The following is a 26,628-nucleotide window of genomic DNA, read 5'->3' as shown; positions in this document are numbered from 1 at the left end:
TGTCCTACCATTCATTTAAGCTCCCTTGCCTTCAATAAAACTAATTGATAAACCCTAATAATTAATGGCCTGATTAAACCAAAATGACTTACATCTGCCCTGATGGTTCCTATTTATAATCAGTCACGTTAATGACTCATCTTTTCTGTGCTTTGCTTACAGAAGGCAGGCTGTGATATGTCTAGGTGAGCTGGAGGAAAAGCTGCGGGCCTTCTCTTGCTTTTATTTTCCATAACTTGGCATTACATTAAAATAAACACAGATATAACTGTCTCTTCTAAAGTAATCTTTATACCCAGTCAAATGTCTGTGGCTTTTTGGAAAACAGAAAAATTATCTCAGTATTTCTGGAGTTCTTCCTGGGAGATGTAGAATTAAGTGTTTGATATGAAAATTTGATGTAGTAAGGACAGTGACTAGGCTTGTTGATAACTTAACCATAAGGTGGATAAACAGCATAAAGGAGAACTAAAGTTGGGGAGCTATTCTTGACCAACATTTAAAGGGATCCACTTTCAAATTCTGTTGCTTGGATCAAAATTTAATTTAACAACTGAAACCCTAATATAATCTATATCCCTTGTATCTTTAAAACAGTGCTTCACAACATATGAGTCGAGACCCTTTTGGGGGGTCTAAAGACCATTTCAAAGGGCTCACCGAAGATATCTACATTACATTTTGTAACAATAACAAAATTACAGTTATGAAGTAGCAACGAAAATAATTTTGTTGGAGTCACTACAACATGAGGAACTGAACTGTATTAAACAGTTGCAGCATTAGAAAGGTTGAGAACCACTGTTTTGAAAGGTTTGAGTTGGCTTGTGCTGTAAGATCAATGGATAAGGGACTAGAATAAAATTCTTAAATGAGGACCCAGTGAGATGCTCAGTGAATAAAAGCACTTGCTGCCAAACCTGATGACCTGCGTTCAATCACTGGGACTCACATGGGGGAAGGAAAGAACCCACTCCAGAAAGTTCACAGGCACACACGTGCATGCGCACAAGCCCTTACCCCGCACTGCACTGCACTGCATCACACTGCACTGCACTGCACTGATGAACTCACAGTGCTGGCCTGTACAAGATCAATCCAGTCAACATTCTAGCCTGGCTGGAAGGGCTCACAAGGCCCCACCTCTAGCTGAGGAGCTATTGGGAATTGAGGGGCCCATTTTCCTCAGGAGTGTGGTCCCAGTAGATCGCTGATGCTCCAGGCTGCAGTGGATGACCCTGCAACCATGCCCTACAGCACATACAGGCGGACCTAATAGGATTCAATGGGTTTAAAAAAAAAGACATGAAGTTGGGAGGGGCACATGGTTGGAGGGGAACCTAAGGGAGGTAGAGGGGAGTAGAGAGGGATGATATGATCACGATACACTGTATTTATCTATAAAATTATCAAAGAATGAATTAAAATGAAGAAGAGTCTCTGAGTATAATGACAGATACGTACCTGAACACCAGTCATCCCGCTTCTTCACAAATGTAACCGCAGATTTTGAAATTTCTAATGTGTGAGGAATAGCAAACTGGTAATGACAGAAGCCTCTCAGTGGTGGCCCACGGCTGAAGGGCAGGGCAGTGTGGTCTGCGGCAGAACACAGCCGACCTTGAGGGGAGATGGAAATGTCTCCTGTCTCAGTTATGGTTACCTGGTGTGGCTATACATCTGTCAGACTCTCAAACAACATGCCAAGTGGTTACAGCAAAACTGTTTTTTAAAGAGAAATTAAGGGACGCCAAAAATTAACAAAAATAAAACAAATCATTCTTGATATAGTCTTAGCTTTGCAGAAGTTTACTCAGAAGCAAAGAAAAGTGAGTTCCTTTGGTCTTTTCTCAATGCTGACTTGAATCCAGACTCTAGTGAACTGGTTTCTGATTTAGTCTCTCTGAGATGGAACCCAGAAAGCGTCAGGTTTTAAAAGCACAGCTAGGCTTGGGGGCCAGTTAGTTTCATGGCTCACTGTATTTGTAAGAATCATACTGTTTGTTCAGGAGGGAAATGACAGAGAATGCAGAAGTTGTACTTTGTCTCCTGAGCAGTCTTTAGGGAAGTATTAGCAGCTCCTGGATAGCTGTGGGTATTCCTTCAGAGGCCAGAGGTGGGGTCTGACTCACGTTTCTCACCTTATCTTTACATCATGAAGTAACAGTAAGTATTATGTGAACATTTGTAAATAACTGTGGACTTGTCTCACAATGAAGACTCTCTCATTTAGGAATGTACCCATTCTAAAGAATGTTCTATTGAGTCAAAGATGCACTACCTTGGGCCAAATGCATGCTTCTTCTAGCTGAGCAGGCCATTATTCATTCACTGTAGCTTCAAGAAATGTTTCCTATGTCTACCAAATACCACTCCAGACATGGAGTGAGAAGTGTACATTCATGGAGCTTTCCTCCCCTAGCAGAAGAACAGGAAGTGCGAATTTCCATGTAAAGATACAGGGTGTCACTAATGCTAAACCTTAAGGAGAGAAGTCAACAAAGGGGAGGGGGAGGGAGCCCTAGTTCATGAGGCTGCATCACAGTAAGATTCAAGCAGGAATTTAAGGATAATGAAGGAGCTAGCTAGGCATGAATGAGGGGACAGAACGTTCTAGGCTTAGGAGCCACAGGCAGGAGCATGGCTGGCAGACGAGCAAGAGTGGGCAGGGCAGCAGGTACAGAGGTGGCGCCAGCTCGTGCTCAGCCCTAGACGCTGATGGAAGGATCGTGTGTTTCTAGTTGATTTGGGAAGCCCCCAGTAGTTTTGAACAGAGAATGGGCAACGCTGGCATAGATCTTAAAGAATCACTTTGTTGTTGCGTTGAACACAGATTATAGAAGTATAAAGCTGGGGACACTGGTTCAGAAGCCCCTGGGAAAATCATACACTGTTTCCTTGTGCTTTGAAATTATTTTCTACTTTGATTTATAACATTGACAGTGTAAAAAGTAATGTTTTGTCCACTGCAGACCTAGAAGCTAAAATGTTACAAGCCAAGTCCAGAGTCGCATGGCAAACTTGTGTGGTCAAAAAGACGGAAGTACAGCTTTGTCTCCAGCTGAATCCATTGACTTCGTGAAAGGAATCGATTATGTTCAGATTATGCTTTAAGATGGTACTTGAAAGGGGGGCATTTATGTTAGTAAGTTTAATGTAGTTTTAAAAACATCTCCCAGTGAGCAAGACCCTGTGTGCAAAGGGAATAGATATGAAGATGTGTGAAGCTTATTCCAACCCTGTGATTTATTTATTTCTTGTGGTGATGATACTAGAGCAGTAAATGCCTAGTGAAGTGTGACATGCTCAGTTCCAAACAAGTGCTGCAGTCAATGCCATAAAAATTCAAAGAAGTCATGATGGTGGCCTGGAAAGTCTGTGCAGCAGGGAGGCAGGTACTTGTGGTAGCCAAATTCATTTTAAGTTCAAAATGTAAGACAGTAGATGATCCAAGTTTAAAATAGTTTAAGTTGAGGGCCTATAATAAGAATTTGATTTGCAAAATAAAGGCAGGTTAAATCGAATTTCAGATGAGCTTCAGTTCAGCAAAGGACGACTGGGACATCTCTGGCTGGCTGTGCCATGTCCTACCGACTGCTGAGGCACACTTGAAAGGTCAACGTGGAACCAGGTGTGCTGATGCTTACTGTAATCCAAGCACTTAGGAGGCTGAAGCTGGAGGACCACAGTGTCCTGATTAGTGTTTGTTTGTTTGTTTTGTTTTGTTGTCAAATTGACAAAACCTAGGAAGAGGAAACCTCAGCTGAGAAAATGCCTCCATCAGATTGTCTCGTAGACAATCATTCTTGGTTGACTGATGTGGGCAGGCCCAGCCCACTGTAGGTGGTACCACCCCTGGGCAGGTGGTCCTGGATTATGTAAGAAAGCAGGCTGAGTAAGCCAAGGTGAGCAAGCCAATAAGTAGCATTCCCCCCATGGTTTCTGCTTCTGTCCTGCCTCCAAATTCCTGCTTGAGCTGAGCGCTGGCTTCCCTCAATGATGTAAGCTGTAGGATGAAATATACCTTTCCTCCCCAAGCTGCTTTTGGTCATGGTGTTTATCACAGCAAGAGAAAACAAACCAGGACAAATAGAGTCCAGCCCAGGCTACATAGCAAGACTCTGTCTTAACAACAGACAGCAACAACAACAACACATACACACTTCTATTCTGTCAAGGAATATATTTAACCTCATCTTTTAAGGAGAGAAATGATGTGGTCAGTAGCATACTTAAGGGTTAAAATGGTAGTGTTGTAAGAAGTATATGGGAATCAGGAAAAAATAGGGGTTGAGAGCTAGTTGGCAAGGGCTCATGCCAACCTGTGTATACCAACTTAACCCAAAAAGTCCCTCCCCACCTCAGCTTTCATTATAATGCACTTGGCTTGAAGGACAGACCACAGAGACAGCTTCCACAGTTCACCTTATCGCTAAACCATCCACATGAAGATCATCTCATGCGCTCATGGCTTCCGTTCATCCTACTTTCTCCTTTCCTTGAGCATCATCACTGCCTGTCCATCTTCCAGGAGCTGGGGATGAGGCAGTCAGCAAGGGATTCAAGTTCCTGCTTCCATGGAGTTTGCCTTCTGGTGTCAGACAATACTGAATAAGCCAGTGTGTAAGAAATCCCCTCTTCACTGCCTCTCACGGTCTAAGTAGGGCCTATTGGCTGTCAGTTGGAACTTGAAACTTGAGTTAAATATGTACTCTTAGCAAGATAATTTGATGGGATACCCTACTCCAGGCTAGAAGATTAAAGAAGATTAAATTCATCTGCAGAATTATACATAGATAGATAGATAGATAGATAGATAGATAGATAGATAGATAGATAGATATTACCAAAACTATGGCAACTATTTTAGGCTAGTCAAGGATACTGGATCTAACTAGCTACCTGTACTAGACTTCTTTACTATTCAAGATGAACTGTTAAAGCACACGCTGTTTGTTCCATCAACAGTGGTGTGCTCTTACCTTTCTTGGTGGTTTTTCAGACCTCCCTGAATTCCAGAAAAAAGCTTATTGTCACTGGTGATGCTCGCAGGAACCCTCTGTGTCATTATTTACCAACTGACTGCCTTGGCAGAGCTATGCCAGTTCTTATGTTAACTGTAACAGTAGTCAGAAATGACATTGGGAGGGATAAATGAAAGGAACGTTCATACATGCACACACACGTGCACACGCATCTTCAGACAATGTCTGAGTATTATCTGAAGTAGCATTTGTCACTAAGACACAGGTAATGGTATCATGTGTCTTTTTTTCATTGTTTTCCTCAGTGAGGACCTGTTAGCAGTGATGGATGGGTGGGGTTTGTTTTGGTCCCCCCTCCCTTTGGCTTTACTACTTCTTAGATGGGAGCCCTAACTTAGAGGATACACACAGTGTAAACGAGCCCTTTTTGTGAATAGACATTGTCAAAGGCTGCTCTTTCCGAGAAAGTATGGGACTAGGGTGATGGGGTATTTCCTATTGTTGAAAGTCAAGGTTTGAGTGGACTTTCATTTGGCTAGGTTTGGACCTTCTGCTTCCAGATAAAAGCTTCGTAATAAATTGGTGATTCGCATTTGGGCGGACCTAGGATGCCATTTCTGCAGTGTTCTATGTGCACATGTGTGCTTTTGAAAATGAGCTGCATCCACATGGAGTTGCTCACTGCGGCTTTTCTGATCCCTTTTAGATGTGAAGCCCTCCAACATGCTAGTCAACACAGGCGGACAGGTCAAGCTGTGTGACTTCGGCGTCAGCACGCAGGTAGGTCTTTTTTCTGTTCAGCCTGCCCTGTGGATTGAAAATCACCTAGGTTCTAGACAAACAGGAACTGTGCGTCTGCTTGTCGCTGGGCACATGTTATTCATTTTTAATCTCTGAGCGAGTTTCCTTCATCAGAATATGATTGTTCATTGTTTAATGACAGTAAAAACCGCTGATATTGTAATTACTACTTACAAATAGCAAACTTCATTGCTATGCAGCTTGACTATGAAAGCGCTCTGGCCAGACAAAAGGGAGGACAGCGAGGGAGCCGTGCCTGGGGAGACCAACTGGCCCACAATAAAAATTAATATTGGGAGCAACAATGGTGGAGGGCCATTACAATATGCAGCACCAATTTTAATTAATTTCCATTTGGGGCCTCCCATGAGAACCCCGGTGATAGTGACCCACGCGCGTGCTGCGATGTTGATTTGAATTGCAGCCACCTTCCCTCCCATCCAAACACGAAGACCAAAGCGAAGGTCATCTTCGCATTATGAGTTGTCAAAGTCTGTTAGCCCTCCAGCCTCTTTAGTTCATCTCGTCCTGGGAACGCGGGGGGCTCCATTCACATCTTGAGCCATCTGACTGAAAGATGAGGGTGTTCAAATTCTACTTCAAATTGACTTTTTATTTCAGGCGGGTTTGGGGCACTAAAGCGCTGAGCATCACGCTTAAGTGAATTGTTTAAGGTTAGCTGCTATAAACTGTAATGCTGTGTGCTTGTTTAAATTGGAAATCACATCCAAAAGAAAAGAGAGATTTAATCATTTTTAATGCCTTTGTGGATGAATTTGTTCCCTTTTACATAATTTTTAGTTGATTTATAGGAGTGCTGATTGTAGGTTAAATGGGGAATAATTGCCCATTTTATTTCCACATTATCTTTATATTGTTCTAACAGACCGTTTTGTCTCATAGCTGGTGAATTCTATAGCCAAGACGTATGTTGGAACAAATGCTTATATGGCAGTAAGTAAACTTATGCAAAAATAACATTTAAAGCCAACATCTTTATCTTTATGTACTTGGGAATGTATAATTCTTAAATTAATTCTACCACTGTAGACTAGGAAGTCATAAATTACAAAGTCAATCCAGTCCCTCTCCCGTTCGCAGTTCTTCTGAGAACATGCCAGGCTTTGTGCTTGACTGTCAACTTATCTGACTTCGGTGACTTCACTGGTCGGTTCAAGTGGGAAATTGCTGAGTTTTGAAGTTTAATCCTACAGAAAAATTGCACTTGATAGCATATTGGCTACTTTTCCACACCGCTTATTTAATTAACCCTAATAAACCCTAATATATACCAAGGCATCAGTCTGTAACATCGGTTGTTTGTTCTGAGGATAGGAACATGCCTTGCCACCAGATCCAAGTTAAATTCCTGATGTCTGAACTTGTGGGTCTTCCAATGTTCTGCACTTAGTATCCTCTACAATGTATAGCTCTGTATTTTTCCTTAGTTGTTAAAGTCATGCAGATATCATAAGTTGTTCCGTTTCTTTTTCTTACTGTTTCAAACAAGAGAGCTTATTTGTGGCTATAAAAATCTTGAGTTTGTTGGTTTTCTTAACCCCTGCAAGAGTTGGTGTGAGTGGAAGGAACCAAGGAGAGGCTTTTCTGATATCATTTTCAGAGTCTGTTTTGTTGTTGTTGTTGTTTATTTTTTATTTTCACCCCTCCCCCTTTCCTTCCTTCCCCTCTAGAGTCTGCTTTTTATTTCAGTGTTTAGGATTGGTTTTTACCGTGATGGTTCCAGATTTATGTAAGTAATCCCTCTTAGGTTAAGGAGATGTTGTTGGTATCACACACTTAAAAGATTTTTTGTATGGTATATCATGGGTCTTTTAAAAATGTTTTATATTTTTATTTACTTATTGGGAGGTGCCATGCAGATGTAGTTATCCACCATGAGAGTCCTGAGGGTCCAGCGCAGCGTGTCAGGCTCAGAGACTGGTGCTCTTATGGACAGAGCCATCCTGCCAGTCCAGAATCATGGACCTTATTTTCAGTATTTTTCTTGTCCCTGTATTATCATCATTAAAAGATCTTTGATATAGACGGAACCTGGGTCTTCAGCTTGCTATTCTTCGAACAATGCAAAGCATTTCATTTTCTTTCAAATGGTCAAAATAGTTTATTTTGGTTTCCATTGCCTTTAAGAAAATTCATATTTTGTTTTTTCTCTAATTAAATGTGGAAAAAGCAGATCAGTTATTAAAGTTATTGTGTCTGCTTTTTAAATGTTAGTCTCCTTCATGGCACACCCAGGGTCAATGACATTGGTGACTCACTCTTCTAGTTAACAAAACCCTACTGAATGTCAGCCTCTATGAATATGAAAATACCGTGACTTGAAGAGGAAAAAAGCTATCCATGAAACAACTTCTCAACTGCCCATCATGTTCTTGGTAGCTTTAAATTGCTCTGATAATTAAATTGCATCACATCTGAGCTACAAATCCAGATTACAGTTGTCTTTCCCAGGTGTACATTAAAGAAATTACTTTTTTCCCTTTTTGTTTATGGATGAATGTGATGCGTCCATATGTTAATTGAAAGTGTGAGGATTAAAATTATGAAATGTTAGCTCAGATTGGCAAAGCTGAAATTGCTTTGTTTCTTGGGTGAGTGAATTCTAGTCATCAGCTTTGTAGTTCCAGCTGCAGAAAGCCTAAGATGCCAGGGAGGAAAACAATGGAAGTCCGAGAAGAAGAGCTAGAGCTTTGCAATTCAGTAGGCTCTGGTTGGCCAAGTACTTGCCAAAGGCTGACCATCGGGGGAGCGTGGAAACAGCCCTCCATTACTCTAGTCTGGTGTTGACCCAACTGCCGTCCATGCTGCTAGTCTCTTGGGAGAAGGGTTGGGTTCTTTAGCTTTGTGTAAACCCCTCCTGTATCCTGTTTTAGCTCTTGTAGTCTAGTTTTGAGTTCCTCAGGGGATTCTATGCCAAATGTTACCAAACTATAACTCCTGAACCTCTCTCTGTTTTGTTCACTTGCTTTTTATTTTCTTTATGTTTATTATTTATTTATATATTTATAATAGTTATTAACTATTTTAAAGTTTTTGTTTCTTTATTTGTTTTCGAGACAAAGTCTCTCTGTGCAGCTCTGGCTGGCCTGGAACTCACAGAGATCTGCCTGCCTCTGTGTCCCAGGTGCTGGGGTTAAAGGGTGCACCACCATGCCCAGCCCAGGTCTGTTTTGTGAGTACAGTTTTACTGGAATGTGGCGAGGCTGTTAGTTTAGGGCTGGGTGTAACTTCAGTAGCATCACAGCAGCAGCTGAGCAGTTGTACAATTGCATGCATCCATCCCTATGTGAACACTGTTTCCAGGCTGGCCTTTCACAGGAAAAACAAAAACAAACAAACGTTTTCCAGCCCCTGGAGTATGCCAGTAAAGCACATCTCAAGTACCTTCTGCTACATGAGCTGTCTCCATTGAACACGTCCCATGCTGTGAATCCAGAGGAGACACTGGTGAAACTGGAAAGACAACCTCATATATGGCACTTTTGAACATGGCATAATTGAGTCTTTAGTTGAACCAAGCATAACATAGAAATTAAGAAGGCTACACTATATAGTTGTAATGGTTATAATAGGATGTACAGAAAGAAGGCACTTACAGGCCAGGCAGTGGTGGCACATGCCTTTAATCCCAGCAGAACCAGGCAGATCTCTGTGAGTTCAAGGCCAACCTGGTCTACAGAGTGAGATCCAGGACAGGCACCAAACTACACAAAGAAACCCTGTCTCAACTGCCCTCCCCCCCAAAAAAAGGCACTTACAAACATGCTAGATCTTCATGTTGCTAGTTTGAAACAAAAGGAACATGAGCTAGAGTAGTGTGCATAGGCAGAGACTCAGGAGAGGGCAGGACTGGACAGACAGACAGCAGGTGAGGGCACGTACGGCACAACTGTGAAGACCAGAGTTTGGATCCAGGTACCCCTGCACTGAGCTGGGCTGTTCTCAGTTATGCTCGTAACCCCAGCATTGGGAGGCAGAATCAGGAAGGTTTCTTGAGCCGTGGCACACATGGGCTGCAAGTTGAGAAAGAAACCACTTTGTCAACAGAGTAAGGCCAGGAGTGCTAGAGGAAGACACCCAGGGCCTCCTCTGTCTTCTGTGTGTTCCTGTACATGCACAAATTCCGAGTAATCAAGTTGAAAATTTTGATGTTATGGTTTCTGAATAACTGAAAATTTGAAAATTTTCCAAGATGTTTCTCAAATACTACCTTTTGGGATAGAGTCTAAATGACTGTTCTTAGCCCTGTGTGGCTGCTTTAGGAGCTTGTTTTTGTCTCCACACTCAGGCTGTGACAGTCCTTGCAAGTGTCTTTCCCTGGACACGAGCCTACTCAGATTGCACACTCTAGTTCAACTGGCCGTGGTGACCGTCAGAAAGACTGGTATTTGCTGAGTACTCCCATGTAGCATTTCTCTGTTGAGGACATTACATTTTATTCTCACACAGTGCTATGGTACATATATATTGTTATTGTCACCTTCATTTTACAAAGCAGTCCACAGAAGAAGTAATTGTCACCCAGTATCTCAGAGTTGGCCGGCCTCTCACAGGAGACAGGGTCTAGTTAGGACATCAGACTCTCGTTTCTTCGAATAGCAGGTTATTTGGACCAATTCCACTATTGAAAAAGGAACGCTAGTTTTAAAAGCTTCCGACTTGGGCTGCAGAGATGGCTCAGTGGTTAAGAGCACTGGCTGCTCTTGCAGATGGTGGTGGATCACAACTGTCTGTAACTCCAGTTCCAGGGGATCCAACACTCTTCTAACCTCCTCTGGCTCCAGGCACATAGGTAGTACTCATATATTCATGCATGTATATATATACATATATATATATATATATTAAATGAAATATTTTACTTATATAATAAATTAAAATTTTAAAAAATCTTTTAAAAAACAAAACACCCAGAAAGCACTAAAAAGCTCAAGAGACAACAGGGAACTCCAAACCGCCGGGTTTTGAGTGAAATCCCATGACAGAAGAGAGCACGTGACGCTGAAGGCAGTGTCAGGGTCCCCTCCCCTTCTGTGCAGAAAGCTCAACCTGCTCTCCTCCGGGGAGGGGCACACTCACTCTGAAGCTGCTCCTCCCCTTCCTGGAACCAGAGGGAACCTCAGAGCTGAGCAGAGAAGCAAGAGCGAAAGCGGGCAGAGTAGGCTGTGGCCAGAGCTGAGCCTGCACAGCTCTGCCTGGCCAGCCATGAGCCGACTGGACACAGGACTTCATGCTGAGGGCGTGGTCCGGAGTGGCCTCTCCACCTTAGATTGCAGAAAACGTCTCCCAACTTTAAAAGGATCAGCAACAAACCTCCAAGGCAGTCAAAGACAAGACAACAGACAGGGCAGCATGAAGAAGATCCAACGGGAGCGGCAGGGAGTACAGCAGATGCACACAGACTTAGGATCACACATTCTAACGAGGACAGTGGACGTGCACAGCCCCCGGTCACTCATGGGGGAGATGGCTCCATGGTTATACGCATCACTGCTCTTGCACAGGCCCCAGGTTTGGTTTATATCTCCCACACTAGGTAGCTCAAAACTACCTATAACTCCAGTTCCAAGACATCTGGCCTCTGTGGGCATCTGCACGTATACACACATACGCGTAAAATAAAACTACATCTTTCTTAAAGGCCTCACTGGACCTGGTAGCATATTGAACACAGCAGAGGGAGGGTTAGTGAATTGGAAGTGCAGTCTGCAGTACTGCTACCTGATCCTGCTTGACCATTTTGCTGTGGGGATCTGGCCTTAATCACCTAAAAGAAAACTGGTCACCACAGTACACGTGTGGATAGCATGCTAGCCTGAGTTATGTGCACCTAGTTTGATAATTTTCTGAGCAACCCGATTGAATGGCAACTCCCTTTTCAGAGGATATAGAATGTGCACCTTGCTGTCTTTGTGCCCCTATCAGTCCCACCCAGGAGTGCTGTGTCATGAACAGTCCTGGAATCTCTTAACAGAGTATGGATCCTGGCCAAACACCCAGTCACAGGCAGTGACTGGAGGGAGTAGGGTGTGCCAGTTTGAAGATGCTGCCTTGAAGATGCTCTGGAGATTCAGCTTTTGGGGTATATTCAGAAACTGGCTAGGATTTTTGTTTGGCTTGGTTTCATGTGCTCTTCTCTTACCCACACAGAGGTGCCTTAGACAAGAGCTGCATCTTCCTTGTTATGTAGCTTTCTGCACTGTTGACAGCTGTCAGGTGAGGAGGTAGCACCAGCCGGCCTTTTGACTGTAGCTCTGCTGTCAGAGGTCCAGTGCCTGGTGGTAGGTTTTATCTTCTTTCCTGTTGTGCTTGAGGGGAGGGGACAGGGCATGCCACTGTGGCTGCAGTGTGAGCCCTGCTTTAGAGGATGCAGCCTCAGACTGTCAACCCTAACTCTACATTCCTGAGGTTCTGAGGCTCCTCTCGTGCCTAAGTCAGTCCCAGAGACCTGAGTCTACCTTGTGTGTTGCAGAGTAGGTCTCGGAGCCTGCTGCCTGCATTTGCTTGTCCTCCACCAGTGATCTTGTTCTGCTGAATGTGGCAATAATTTCTCCATCTAGAGGCAGGTAGAACCTTGTGCTTAAGGACATCTCTATTGCCACCTGATATTTGTGAATGTGTTAACTCTTTATATCTTCCCCTCTTTTAGTTCAGTTTTCTGTTTTATTTCCAGTTCTCGGTTTGTGTTTGTTTTCATAGCTCAGTAGGCAAATGAAGCAAATGTATTTAATCCCACCATCCAGCCCACCCAGATACTTTGTGTAAGAGTGCCTCTTCTGTTTGCTTGTTTTCTCTGTGTTCTAGCGAAATAGAACAACTTGAGAACTGCCACCCATAGAAAGAAAAATCAGAGAGAGGACGGGGAAAAGGATAGGGAGGGAGATGACATTTGATTATTTCTTAACAAGTCTAGAGGGTTTTAGAACGGGCGTCGTCAGGATTTCTTTTTTTGTTGTTTAAATTGTGTGTGTAAGTGTGTGTCTGTGAGAGTGTGTGTCTGTAAGTGTGTGTCTGTAAGTGTGTGTGTCTGAGAGTGTGTGTCTGTGAGAGTGTGTGTCTGAGAGTGTGTTTGTATGTATATATATGTGTGAGAGAGAGTGTCTGAATGTGTATGTCTCAGTATATATCTGTGAGAGTGTGAGTGTGTGTATATATGTATGAGAGTGTGTGTGTGTGTGTGTGCGCGTCTTTGAGAGTGTCTGTGTGTGTGTGTGTTGGTGAGAGAGTGTGTGGGTGGGTGTGTCTTTGAATGTGTCTGTGAGTGCATGTGTGTGTGTGTGTGTGAGAGAGAGAGAGAGAGAGAGAGAGTGTGTGTGTGTGTGTGTGTGTGTGTGTGTGTGTGTGTGTATGTATGAGTGAATGCACCTATGCTACAGCATATGTGGAGGTCAGAGGACACTTTCCGAAAGTAGATTCTCTCCTTCCACCATGTCAGTTCTGGGACCCGAGTCACAGGCTTGGAGGCAAGCACTTTTACCTATGGAATCATTTTGTTGGCCCTCGTTCTAAGTTTTTGATGGACACAATAGTTATAATATATGAGAAGGGCTAAGTTCATGCTTAGAACCACATGTGTGGTGAACATCCCTTAACAGTACCCTTGGCTTCATACTGTCATGTGCCAGGAGTGGCACAGGGTATTGAAAGGCTCCCTGTCGGGAAAGTAGACAGGGAGACAGAATGGCAGTGCAGCGTGACAATTAAAAGTGAAAGTAATGCACAATAGTGTGTGTGTGTGTGTGTGTGTGTGTGTGTGTATGTGCGTGTGTGTAGGCCAGAGATCAACCTTGGTTGTCTCCACCTGCTTTTTGTTAAAACAGGGTCTCACTGAACTTGGAGCTCACCAGTTTGGCTAGACTAGCTGGCATTGTTGATGGCAACAATGGCAGTCATGCTTTTATTCCCACAACCGGGTAGTCAGTTCCACACGAATACCTGCTAGTACCTGTCACACTGACTAGGACTGCATAGTGGGGTGTGGGTTAGAGTCTCAGCCCTGCCATGATTAGCTGCAGACTTGAGCGAATATTGCACTTTTGTGGGACCTCAGTTTTTGAATTCAGTTGTTCATCTAATCCTTGCAAACATTTCTGTAAGTAATGTATGGGAGGCCAAATCCTGGAAGGACAGACCAGGAGGCACTCACTCAGTACACAAGGATTCCTGGTGAACAGAATGTGTGTGCCAGAGCATTCTGGACCAGCCGCCTGCTACACAACCCAAGGGGAGGGCCAGGAGTTCCGTGTGGCACCTTGATTCCTGTCAGAAGAAACTCCACTGCATGGAATAAAACAGTGACAGGCGGTGTGTCTAGGGAGACGAACTCTGGCTGCTGCTTGCACCAGCCTCAGACTCTCCACCCTCATGTACAGTTGAAACTATTTCCAGGTAAAAAGCTAAAAATAAAACTTAAGCCGTGGTCTTCAAGACCCTTCTCCCCAAATTCAAGTGAGTCATCTACAACTTTGCACAGTTTGTCCATCCATCCCCAGTTAAGATCATTGGATCATAGGGAGGTGGACCTAGGGTCAAGTGCTAGCTCATTGGCTACCTTGGTTTCTGCCACATTAACCAGCTACCTGGGGCCTTCACTTTCTTGATCTGTGAAACAGTGACAATAATCGTCCTCATAGGGACTGTGTGCAGGATTCTCTCACTTCTAGAACGCATATATGCATACATGTGAAATTGTTTTGCTGTGTATAAATGGCATGCAAATGTGGGTGGTTCCCTATGTTGAGCTTACATTCAGTGTGTGCTGCCAGGGGTAACTTTCCGTAGCTCACAAGCTTCCTCCTGTTTTCTTACAGCCAGAAAGAATTTCAGGAGAGCAGTATGGAATCCACTCTGACGTGTGGAGCTTAGGGATCTCTTTCATGGAGGTATGTTGCTGTTTGCTGTTATTGACATGCCTGTACTAGTACATCCCATTGGGAAAAATGGAGGCTTTGAAAGAATAACACAAACTCCCACCCATGATATTGTGTGCATTGTCTGACTCTGAAGTCCTTACATTCATATATTCCGTGTGACTTTTTAACCGAGTCTGCATTATTCTAGAGCGCTGCTTCTCACACATCACCTGTGTAAGACATACCTGAAGTGCTTGTTAAAAACACAGCTTTGCCAGCCCCACCCAAGACCAGTTCAATCCAAGTCTCTGATAATGTGCATGTGGGAACTGTTCCCTGGGTGGGAGCCCTGCTTAGTCTGGAGCCCTGTTCTCTGAAAGGGGATTCCATAACAGCACAGGATGATGACAGCCTTGGAGTGTGTATGTGTGACATCCAAAGGGGATGGTTTTAAAAAATCAACTATAGTCATATGGATATATATGTTGTATATATGCTATATATAATTTTCTTTCTTAAAAAAAAACTATCTCCTTCTAATAAACAACATGTGCATGTGGGGTAGAGGTGGTGTGGTGGGGGATGTGTATGTAGTATAATTTAATGTCTTTATTTATTGCTGTATTTAGAATGGATTTTTTTTCCCTTAGTGAGCCAGGTGCAGCCCCATTAGAACTCCATGCTAAGAAATAGTCATACAACTCGTATTAGAAAGACACCTGGCTTGCTGGAATTGCACCCCTAGACACCCCAGGCACTCACTGGGGCTCTCAGAACAGTTCTCAATTCCGTCCGTTCCCATCAAGGAAGTCTTTTTTAAAAAACAGAAACATGTTTAAATAATACCACAGATCGAGTTTCCATCACAATCCTATTGCTTTTGTTTGGTCAAATACATTTTCTATGATCTTTGTAACGCATGAATACCATTGTATTTGGAAGGAAATATCTTCAGACCCAGCTCACCTGCACAGCAGGAAGAGTGCCAAAATCAAATGTTCAATGTTTATTAAACCATATTCTTCTGCCTTTTCCCGAAAGGTAATATAAGAGGAACTGTAATGTGTGCACAGCAGCCTAGAGGCTGAAGTTAGCGGGTAGATCTCAGGACCCAGCCCTCAGCAGGATCCCAAGGGCTCATTCTAGTATTAGCTTGTTTCAGGGGAAACTACCTCTGACATGTGGGACTCAGGCTTTGCTAGGATGGAATATCCCTTTGGTGGTTTAAACATTCTCATTGGTTGTGTTTTATAAGTGGTCAGATACAGGGCAGAATAATTGAGAGGTCACATGCTTTAGAATCCAATGTTGGAAACAGAAGACCCAGATTGTAGTACTAGCTTTGGTTCTAGTTTCCTGGGTGGTCCTGGGCCAGCCTGCAGTGCCCACCAGGCTGTTTCTTCCCTGTGCGATAGTGAGGTCTGACCCCAGTGCAGACTGACATTCTACAGCTCTGCAGCTCTTGTCTTCCCTGTAGTTCCAGCAGCAGCAGCAGCAGGAGGGCTGTGCCTGGGACAGAGGTGCACCCTCACCTGTTGGGGGCGTAGAAACACCGGTAGGAGGGCTGGGAATACAGCTCAGTTGAGAGATAGTTGCACAGCATGCATGAAGCCCTGGTTTACTTGCCAGCGTGGCATATGACCAGGATGTGATTCCAGTATTCAGGGAAGGATACAGGAGGATCAGAAGTTCAAGACCATCCTCATCAGATGCAGAGTGAGTTGGAAGCCAGTCTGGGCTATATGAGACCATCCTATTAAAAAATAAAAATAAAAAAATACTGTTAAAAAAGTGTATCCAAGCCAGGTAGTGCACACCTTTGATCCCAGCACTCGGGAGACAGAGACAGGCAGGTCTCTATGAGTTCTAGGAAAGCCAGACTACATAGAGAAACCCTGTCTTGAAAAACAAACAAAAAAAAAAAAACAAACCAAAAAAAAAAAAAAAAAAAAAAAGGAAAAGAAGCATATCCAAGCTAGTCTGAAGGAGGTAGTGAATTATATCAATTGGTACTCTACTTGACTAGTCTCATAAAGAGAAAGAGAGCCCCCACCTGACTAGAGTGGAGTTATTGAGGTAAAGGCTGGAAAAAATAAATCAGAGAGGTAGCCAGGGACTGATCACATACCACCAGGCACAGGGCTGCAGCTGTTGCCCTGAGTGAGTGATCTGACTTCAGTTTTTAGCGGGTCACAGAGCGCTCTATGGAGCATGACCGTAGAAGGACAGACGTGGAAACAAGGGGATCAGAAAGACTAGGTAGAAAGGTTGGAATATGGCCAATAAATGTAACTATTGAAATATGCATCCTCGGTATCTTCCTAGGCACTGGGAATGTGAAGTCTAATAGAAAGAGGGCCTGCATTGTAGGGAGGGTGAGTCCAGTGTGTTCATTTGTCCTAGAGGCAAACTGCTCAATAGTCTCTGGAACACTGAAGAAAACAGACTCTTTGCATTTGCAAAATTGAGAACTGGACATAGGGAACTGTGTGAGAAAAGTCACCTTGAGTGTGGGGTGAGTGGGTGCCAGGAATACGAAATACAGAGCAGGAGAGCCCCATAGTGGATGAGAGCCAGGGAAAGCGGGCCCAGGGACAGGGTACTTAACTAAGGGCCACCCAAAGGAATATGGGGTGGCTGTCCCTGTCCCCCCCCCCCCCTTAGAGCTTCTGGCCCACTAGGCAAGCAAGAGACATGTGACCAACTTAACGTAGTGGAGCAAAAGTCACTAGAGACTAGAGTACAGCCTCTGGTACATGTTTTATACCAATGTATCTGGGGTCCAAGGTAAAGAAGTACATAATAAAAGGAGAAGATTTTGACTATAGCTGAAATGTTGTGGTGTTTCAGGACTCCTTTGTTCTTAGGGTCAATGTGAGGAAAACGCCATCCAAAGGGCCTGAGACCTTAGGTCAAATTAAAAACTTGAAGGCCGAGGCTTCTCTTTCTTTTCACCAGAATATAGTTGGTCTAAATGTGATAAATACTATTCAAAACCACTACAGACAAATACCTGTAATCCCAATGTTCAAAACTGAGGCAGGAGGATCATGAGTTCAAGGCTAGCCTGAGCTACATTAAAAAAAAATAACAGGGCAGGGGAGATAGCTCAGTCAGTAAAGCACTTTCCACACAGGCACAAGGACCTGCGTTCAGTCCCCGACAGCCACACAGAAATGCAGGCTGGTGGAGCATGCTGGTAATCCCAGTACTGAGGAGGCAGAAAAACAAGTAACCCAGAGTTACTGGCCGGCCAGCCAGCCTCACCTAATCATGGGGCTCAAGCTCCAAATGGAAAATCCCGTATTCAAAACCCCTTAAACTTTAAGACTCTAAGGATGTTACCCGAGATTGACTTCTTCCGTCACACACACATGTGCATGCACACATGCAGCTTCTCACACACACACACACACACACACACACACACACACACACACACATACACACACACACTGGACAGAAGTGTGTGTTGAAATGGCATTTGAAAATCTGAGGAACAAATTGCATGAAGAAGCTTAGTCAGCGCTTTCAAAGAGCTCTGCCTCTGGTCTCACTTTTAAAACAACTCTCAGTGTGTCCTCCCAAGAATAGAAGCCTTCGTTCATTCATCAATTTTCAGCTGTATAAATGCCATGGGCAGGTTCTGCAGAGCACTGGCCAGGTGACTGGGAAGACCCTGCCTTGATAGAGAAGAAGATGCTAGAGCCTCCGAGTGACGGGCCTCAGCAAAGGTGTGGACGAAGGCCTCGTGGGAGCAGGGGGTTGGCAAAGGGTTGACATCTGAGTGGAATTGGTCTTGAGGGGAGTCTGCCACCAGGAGAAGGAGGCACTAAATAGTGATGCCTTCCCCACCCATCCAGCCCACTCTGCAGTGGACTGCTGTAAACCCTGAAAGAGGGATTAGATGGCAGTGTAGGAATGGAAGACTGTCGCACAACAGTCTCCTGGCATGTGGGCACACCTTTCTCAAGGTGTGTTGAGGGTCCCATAGAGGATCTGTGGTGAAGAATAAAAGATGGGCAGCAGAATGGGAAACCAGGCAAGGGCATTTCTTAGAATCACCCGGGAATCAAATAGAAAATGGAAAGTTTCCTGTGTCTGCCGAAGTCCCCAGCCCCCCCCCCCCCCCGGCTGTTCTGTAAACCCTTCTTCTCCAAGGTTCATCCTTGGCAGCTCCTTCCTGCTGCCCCTTCCCTGATAATGTGCTGCCATGGTCCCCATAGGGAGTCGTAACAAGACCTCTCGCCACACTCTTTCATAAAAGATAATGCTACGTGCCACTAAAGTGTGCAGATAAAAAGAATCACGGACAGCTCCATTTGTGCCTTAAGCAAAGACCCTCTAATATCAGACTATCTTTCATCTGTCCCCCTCTTTTCTCAGGGCAGCAGCCCTCTGCTGCTGGGATAAAGTGGGTCTCCTCCAGATGTTGTCATCTGTATGAAGTGTTTGGAGTTGGCAAAGTAGCACCAAGATTGAGATAAGACTTTCAACCTGGGCTGAGGACAGTGGCTTCTTGGGTGGGGGTGGGGTTCGGCCCTTCTCTGCTGTGTGCTGACAGTTTTTCACACAAATCTTTCAAGTGTTTGTGGCTCCCCTCCTGTGGATTGGTTATGAAGCCAAATAAAGGAGGTCTCACTGTGTGGGTTTGTGTGGGCCCGCTTTGTAGGGGAAGAAAACCCACCTGGACTTGAGTTCTTCCGTTAGAACACACCAAGAGTCCGTGTGGAAATGCAGAGAGAAAGGAGTGGACAGAGATATGAGACCTGCAAGACTGAAGGACCAAGCTGTGAAGAGCTGGAAAGTTCCTCCCGCCCCAGAAGACGTGTTTGCACTTTTAGAACGCTCCCACCAGCTCCACGACTGGGGGATTTTAGACATGCTCACCGGGTGCTGCTCTCAGTACTTCAGGCTAAACTTGAGGATGGGAATGGGTTGGCATGCCAACAAGGGCTTTGTTTTCGCCTAGTCTTGAAGGGGTTTGCCTAATCTTTAGGGTGGGGATTCCAGAAACACACTAGGCAGCCTTGTAATTTCACAAGCAGTGCAGTACTTACCTAGTCTCACAGAGAGTGCCTGAGGAGAGTCTACTCTCTTGATTTTTCACTAATTGATTATTGTTCATATTATGCCATTGGGTCACAACATAAACCTGTAAAGAGGAAGTAAATAGCCACGTGTTCAAAAGATGGCCTTTCTAGAGGGGAAAGTCAATGCATTGCCTCCTCTAACTTTGTGTGCCCAGCATAAAGCATGCATTTTAAAAAGGAACCAGGGGCCTGGCATGGTGGAGCCCATCTGTAACTGCAGTACTCCAGAGGTGGAGGCAGGAGGATCTTGAGTTTGAGGCTTGTCTGAGATACATAGCAAGACCTCATTCCTTAAAAAACAAACAAACAAAGCACTGCTGGGATGGCCCAGTGGATAAAGGCACTTGCTCTGCAAGCCTGATGACCTGAGATTGATGCTTGGAACCTACTTAAAGGTGCAGTGATCACAAAGTGGTCCTCTGACCTCTGATACACTCAGTATGGCCCACATGTGCTCCCTCACACATGAGCATGCATGCATGTGTGCGCTCGCACATGCGCGCGCGAGCACACACACACACACACACACACACACACACGGAGAGGAGGAGTTAAAGGCTGAGCCTGCTAGAATATACCTTTAATCCCAGCACTGAGGAATCAGAGGCAGACAGATCTGGTCTAGTCTACATTTTGAGCTCCAGACCAGCCAGGGCACATAGTATAAATCTGTCTCAATAAATAAAGAAACCATTTAAAATGAAGTAAAGAAAATGAACAAAAAGTTCCCTTGGAAAGGCACCAGGCCCACGGGTCTCTGCTGAGGGACTGTGGGGGTTGGCGGGGGGGGGGCTCTCACAAACCTTGCTGAGGTTGGGGTGAGTGGCAGGCGTCGTGATAGATGTCCCTGCAGGAGTCAGACCGCAAGTCCATCTCCAGCACACGCTTGCTCTTTTCACTCTGTCCCTGCTCTTTCTGCCTTTGTTCGCAGCTCCCCTCCTAGTCTCCTGAGTCTGAGGCACAGAGCAGGCTGGCTCGACATGCTTGGTTAATTGGTGTGTCATCCAGTCCTGCGAGGCCCCTCTTCAACACAAGCACTGCTTTATTGAAGTGCTTTGAATGATGTGTTAAATGATGAAAGCAAGGACCATGGCTTAGAAAAATGTCTCCAGATAGGTGGAGAACATACTCAGAGAGCCACGCAAGGTCACTGTCATCAAAGTAACACCACTTTCTAAGGATTTCTTTGGGCTCCATTGTTTTGACAGAGTTTTTCTTAAAGCTCCTTTTTTTTTTTTTTTTTTTTTTTTTTTTTTTTTTTTTTTTTTTTATAGTGCTAGGGATGGCATTCCATAGGGTACGTGTTCTACCACTGAGCTATATCCCTAGCCCTTTCTCAAAGTTTATAATTACCTTTCCCAAAATAAATCCATGCACTATGACACTCTCCTGTCATATGAATGCTATTTTCCTTCATCTGCCCAAGATATAATTTGAACATGCATCCTTCGTGATGCTGGCTCTGATCTCGGCAGCTGAGAGGAGCACTTGCTCTTCTGACCATCATCTACATCTGGCTTGTCACATAAACACTTCCTACTTCATAGCTGAGTAATTTATACAGAATCCAGATCTGATTCTCTTATGACCTACATTTTCCAGCTCCATTCCAACGCCCTAGTGGGTACTCAAGAATCTTTTTGGCTCAGTATTTCCAACTTTTATAATAGTTTTAAAGTAGTTCCTGAAAACAAAGACCAGAGTTTAAGTTTGATGAAGCCTTTGACATAAGTGCTCATTTATGTTTGTGGAGTATCATTTGTCACCATGCATGAAGAAGTGATTTCTCTTTGTCAAAGCAGCAAACCCAGATTCAAATTCCACCTCAGCCACAGCAGCCTAAGCAAAGAACCTTGACTGCAGTAGACTCTCAGGCATGTTTGTTGTTGGTTATTTACTCTTTACTCTTTTGGGGGCCCACACCCAGTTCCCAAATAACTCACACACATGGAGGCTTATTATTACTTATAAATGCCTGGCCTTAGCTTGGCTTGTTTCTAGCCAGCTTTCCTTAACTTATCCCTTCTACCTTTTGCCTCTGGGCTTTTACCTTTCTCTATTTCTGTATACCTTTTCTTGTCTTCTTACTCCATGTCTGGCCGTGTAGCTGGGTGAATGGGTGGATGGTCCCTTCTTTTCTTGCTCCTCGATCTTCTCCTTCCAGATTTCTCCTATTTCTTCTCTCTGCCTGCTAGCCCTGCCTATTCTTTCTCTTGCCTTGTTATTGGCCATTCAGCTCTCTATTAGACCAATCAGGTGTTTTAGACAGGCAAAGTAACACAGCTTCACAGAGTTAAACAAATGAAACATAAAAGAATGCAACACATCTTTGCATCATTAAACAAATGTTCCACCACATAAACAAATGTAACACATCTTAAAATAATACTCTACAACATCTGTTTCCTCATCTAATATGGCGGCTGTACTTTAGAGTATAGGGACAGGTCATAGTGAGGAAATGGAGGCATGTCTGTCCTCTCCTTAACAGGAAGCGGCTTCTAAAATGTTCACCTCTAGGTCAAAAACTAAGCCAATTCAACTAAAGATGAGTAGATTGCAGGTGTTAGTTTCCGTTGGCCTCAAGCTCAACTGAAAATAGCCATGAATGATGGTGCCATGAAGACACAGAGGAAGGGAAGACAGTGTCAACACAGAAACCACAGCTCTCACCTTAAACGGAATAGACAATAGTTGGTTCTGGACCATTTTGAGTGACCATGGTCCGAGAACACAGATCGAGGTTATCCCACATTCCATGTTCCAGTGTGGAAGCAGTTTTGCGAAGGTTTCTACTTTAACAGAACAAAGTCATAAATCAAGGCGAGTTTAACTTGCATCATTGGTACATCAGAGAGGCAGTTACAGGGGGATGGGGGAAGCTTTCTTATATCAGAGAGCCCAAGACGCTATCTGATATGACATTCTTAGCTTTGGGTTGGAAGAAGCTAATGGTCTGCTAAGTTAATAGATTCTAAAATCTTCCTATCGATTAGTCACAAGATGTTAGTTCAGAGGTGGGCAGAGCATGACTGTGTGTGAGAGGGCTAGAACTAGCCCAAGATAAGGTAGTTAGCCTCTGGGCCTGCAACCTTCCAGTCCTTCCACAGTGCTGCGTTTCCAGTCAGTCTCTGTAGACACAGCATCATTCACAACAGCCACCATCAGATTCTGGATGAGATGGAACAGTGGTTTGGGAGCGTGAAGGCCTCCAGCAGCAGCAGGGCCAACAAGGGCAGCCGCCTTCTGCTGTGAAGCACCCCAAAGCTCCACGCCTGCTGGTTCCCCTTATCTGGAGCTGAGAGTAAAGATGGGGCCTGGAGAGTTGTTTCAGAGGTTTGCTTTTCCCTGTTTAGTGGGGTTAAACCAAGGCCTTGTGTGTATTAGGCACATGCACAGCCCCAGCCCTCAGAGTCTGTTTGAGAGGCATAAAGCTGTTAACCACAGACCATCTCCCCAACTCAGCATATGAGGCAAACCAGTGACTCTCCCCCAGGCCCAACCTGAGACCAAGTAGAGACTCTAGGAAAATAGATGGCATCTGGGACCATAAAACCTGGTCCTGTAACCAAAAAGATTTGGAATGCTGCATAGCCCTGCATTCTTCCTAGTTCACCAGTGGCCAGGACTACCGGCAGGAGATGGTGGGGACTTTCTCCAGGGAACACTGGCCCGGAGTCTAATGGGTCCAGAAGTGGGTGTTTCCCAAGAGCCACCCAGCCAGATGAGGTGCACAGGAAGCTCTCATCAGTCCACATTCTCCACACAGGAGCAGTTTTCACTGTAGCCCAAGTTGACCTGCTATTCGCTGTTTAAACCAGGCTGGCATTGAACTTGGCATTCTGTATGATTTGCTCAGCTGCAGATGTTTCTCCTCTTTAAATTCATTATTGTTTTGGTTTTTGAGACAGGGTCTTACTATATATCCTTGGCTAGCCTAGGACTTGCTATGTAAGCCGTGCTTACCTCAAACTTACACCAATCCTGCCTCTGTGTTTCCCGACAACCGTTCACCCACTCACACTCACACACCAGTGCTGGGATAACAGGCCTGTGCTACTGTGCCTGGCTCGCTTTCTCCTTTTTAAAAATGTGAGCAGAAGTTGAACCTTCTTCTGCAATGAGCTTTGTTTGCCCTTGCAGCTGTGAGATGGTATCCAGTTTATCGGAGTACACACATCTCAGAACATTTCCGGGAAGTGCCCATCCCCCACTCTTACTCGTCATTCTGTAATTATGTCTTAACTTGATATTTTTAGACTTTGTGATTTTGATCCGATGTTTTGTGTAACTTGCTGGAGGGGGAGTGGGGGACGGGATGGGGGGAAGCTGTTGAAGTGACTTTAGCAGATGATGGATCGGCTAGTCCAGTCCTTTGCAAGGTTTGTGAAGGGATCCAGCTGTCTCAGCTTGCCGTGCGTAAATGTGCATTTTCCAAGGTCATCAGTGACTGCATGAATATGGAACTGGCAGCCAGAGCTAGTGGCTCCCCTGGATGCAGCACCATTGAGCTGGCTTTGTGCTCCTTGCATTCAGCAGCCACAGGCTGACAAACAGGGCAGGTACATGCAACCCTAGATAAACATTTTATCATCTTGATGTCTTTCTGGCTGATGGAAAGATTTTTTTTTTTCCAGCAGTACATACCCATGTCACCTCAGGTAGACACAGACACACCAAACTTGGAGTTTAAAAAAACACAGACTCAACAGTCTTGATATAAACAATAAAGAAATAAGATAGTACTGACATCTGACAGCTCATTGAAAAGATTGTTGGTGGAGAAGAAGCAAGTGATGATTCATGTCCATTGAGGCAAACCTTCCCAAGCTAAAAGCAAAACCAAAACAATCAAAGAAGTTCCACGGTAGTCTTTTCAATGTACTTTGTTTGGTTTGTTGTGGTTTGAGTTTTCAAGACAAATGTTTTTCTGTGTATCCCTGGCTGTCCTGGTACTCAGTTTGAAAACAGGCTGGCCTCAAACTCAGATCCACCTACTTCTGCCTCCCTTGTGTTGGGATTAAAGGCATGTGTCACCCATTCCTGGCTCAATATACTTTTCTAGTAGATGGATCCCAATAATCTTTCCACTCAATGATGGAATTGCCCCTTGGGACATTTAAGTAGCCGCTTGTCCCAGAGTCTTCATAGAAGAGAACAGTGTGAGATCAAATGCAGTCCTTTTTGTGCATTTCATCGCTCAGCTACCATGTGGCCTAGAGACCATCACTGGTCCCTACTGTGAGCAAAACTACAAAATCCCTGCCTCCATGGAGCCCACAGTTTAAAGAAGGGTGCCTGGCAATTGTAATTTCTCAGACATACATCCTGGGGTGAAATGAGGAGCTAGTGGCATGCGATTCCTTCTTATGTAACGATCTGAAAGGATCAGAGGAAACCAATCTCCTGAGGCTTGTGTCCCTGAAACTGACAAGTCAGGAAACTCCTGCAGCTCAACTTGGAGACACCCTGTGCCAAGACCCACTGCTCCTAGAGTCCTCTCCCTCCAGCCAGTGATCTAGGCATAACTTTGAAATCCTGTTTTCCATCCTGCAGACTTCAGTTCTGAGCTTGACAGTGACTTCGACATGTCTACCACATCTATTTAGGAAATTCTTTTATACCCCTTATCTTTTACTTAGAGACTAGAGTGTTATTGCTTTTTAATTAAGGAAAGACTATAGAACTCAATGGCTTGTGCCCCTTAGCACTGAGGAAGCCACTCCAGAGGTGGCATGTGCCCACCAGCACCACACACAGCTTATATCGTGCACCCCAGTGGGACGGAGGCTTTCAGGTATGAAGACAGGTGCCCTTGCCTCTCTAGACCTATTGACATCCCTCTGCTCAGTGACATCCTAATGGGAAGGGTGACAGCAAAGCTCCTCGCTTATACAGATGACGTAACTAAGCATTTGGTAGTTGTCACCCTACTTAAGCTCCTGCCTGGAGTAATGGAAAATGACTAGAAACTAGGGATTTGTGCTTCCAAAAGTGGTTCTACTTTCTAAGTGTCAAACCTCCCATTTTACAAGTGAGGAAGCTAAGATCCAGAGAAATGGAAGGACTTTTCCAGAAAGTTAAATGACTGTACCTGGCTTCACAGAGCAGCCAGTTCTTGCCTCGCAGGTGAGATATGCTGCTTTTGTCCAGTTACAGGGGGACGTGAGTGAGCAGGACATATGTAAAGACCAGGGCAGGCTGGCTGTGCTTCTCATCAAGACTGTTTTCCAGGATCACTGTACAATGCCTTCATGGCAGGTCTGCCTCAGAACTTTGCGAGGTGCCTGTTCTCTCCCAGAAACCAAGGCCTAGTTCATTTTATTCACGGATTAACCTGGTCTCCACTATGTCTGAGATAATAGGAAGTGTGTGAGTAAGAGTTCAGTGTGCTATCCTGGGTTGGCACCAAGAGTCCAGATTCTGCCCCTGGGAGCTCCTGGCTGGACAGCCGCACTGATGAGAGAGAAGGGTGCCATCCAAGTCTGGAGAGCCTATCATTTCTCCATTGCTGCCTAATAAGCCACTCCAAATTAGTCCTTAAAATAACAAACATTTATTTACTGAGGATCCCATGAGTCCAGAGTCCTAGCAGGGTTCAGCCATCCTTTGGGCATGAAGGGCCTCAGGAGCTTGCATACGGATAGTGCTTAAGAGTAGGGAATCCACACTGCTTCACCAGCATGTGTGGCACCCAGTGGAGAGAAGGGAAGGCTGGGGCATGGCTATTCTGGTGTAGCTTACACGGGCACTCTCTCCTTCGCCACCTCATGGCTAGCTTAGACTTCCTGGTACCTCATGTTGTCAGCTGCCAAAACCTGCAGCCCTGTTGAGCTCCGACCTCAGGAATGACACGAAATGGATTTGCCATGTGTT

At 44.7% G+C, this 26,628-nt stretch overlaps 1 protein-coding gene across 2 annotated transcripts in view; it reads left to right on the top strand.

Annotated features, from left to right (window-relative positions):
• The window catches only part of Map2k5 (mitogen-activated protein kinase kinase 5), a 238,473-nt gene that overhangs the window by 124,092 nt on the left and 87,753 nt on the right, over nucleotides 1–26,628 (top strand). For both annotated transcript variants that reach the window (XM_059268067.1, XM_059268066.1), the window contains exons 14-16: nucleotides 5,692–5,765; nucleotides 6,690–6,740; nucleotides 14,618–14,689. In XM_059268067.1, the coding sequence (XP_059124050.1) occupies nucleotides 5,692–5,765; nucleotides 6,690–6,740; nucleotides 14,618–14,689 (197 nt within the window). The remainder of the gene's footprint in view (nucleotides 1–5,691; nucleotides 5,766–6,689; nucleotides 6,741–14,617; nucleotides 14,690–26,628) is intronic.

Source organism: Peromyscus eremicus, chromosome 7 (assembly GCF_949786415.1).
Source record: "Peromyscus eremicus chromosome 7, PerEre_H2_v1, whole genome shotgun sequence".
In the NCBI taxonomy this organism is placed as follows: domain Eukaryota; kingdom Metazoa; phylum Chordata; class Mammalia; order Rodentia; family Cricetidae; genus Peromyscus; species Peromyscus eremicus.
The sequence above is the reverse complement of the archived record's forward strand: the minus strand, read 5'-3'. Positions and strand labels throughout refer to the sequence as shown.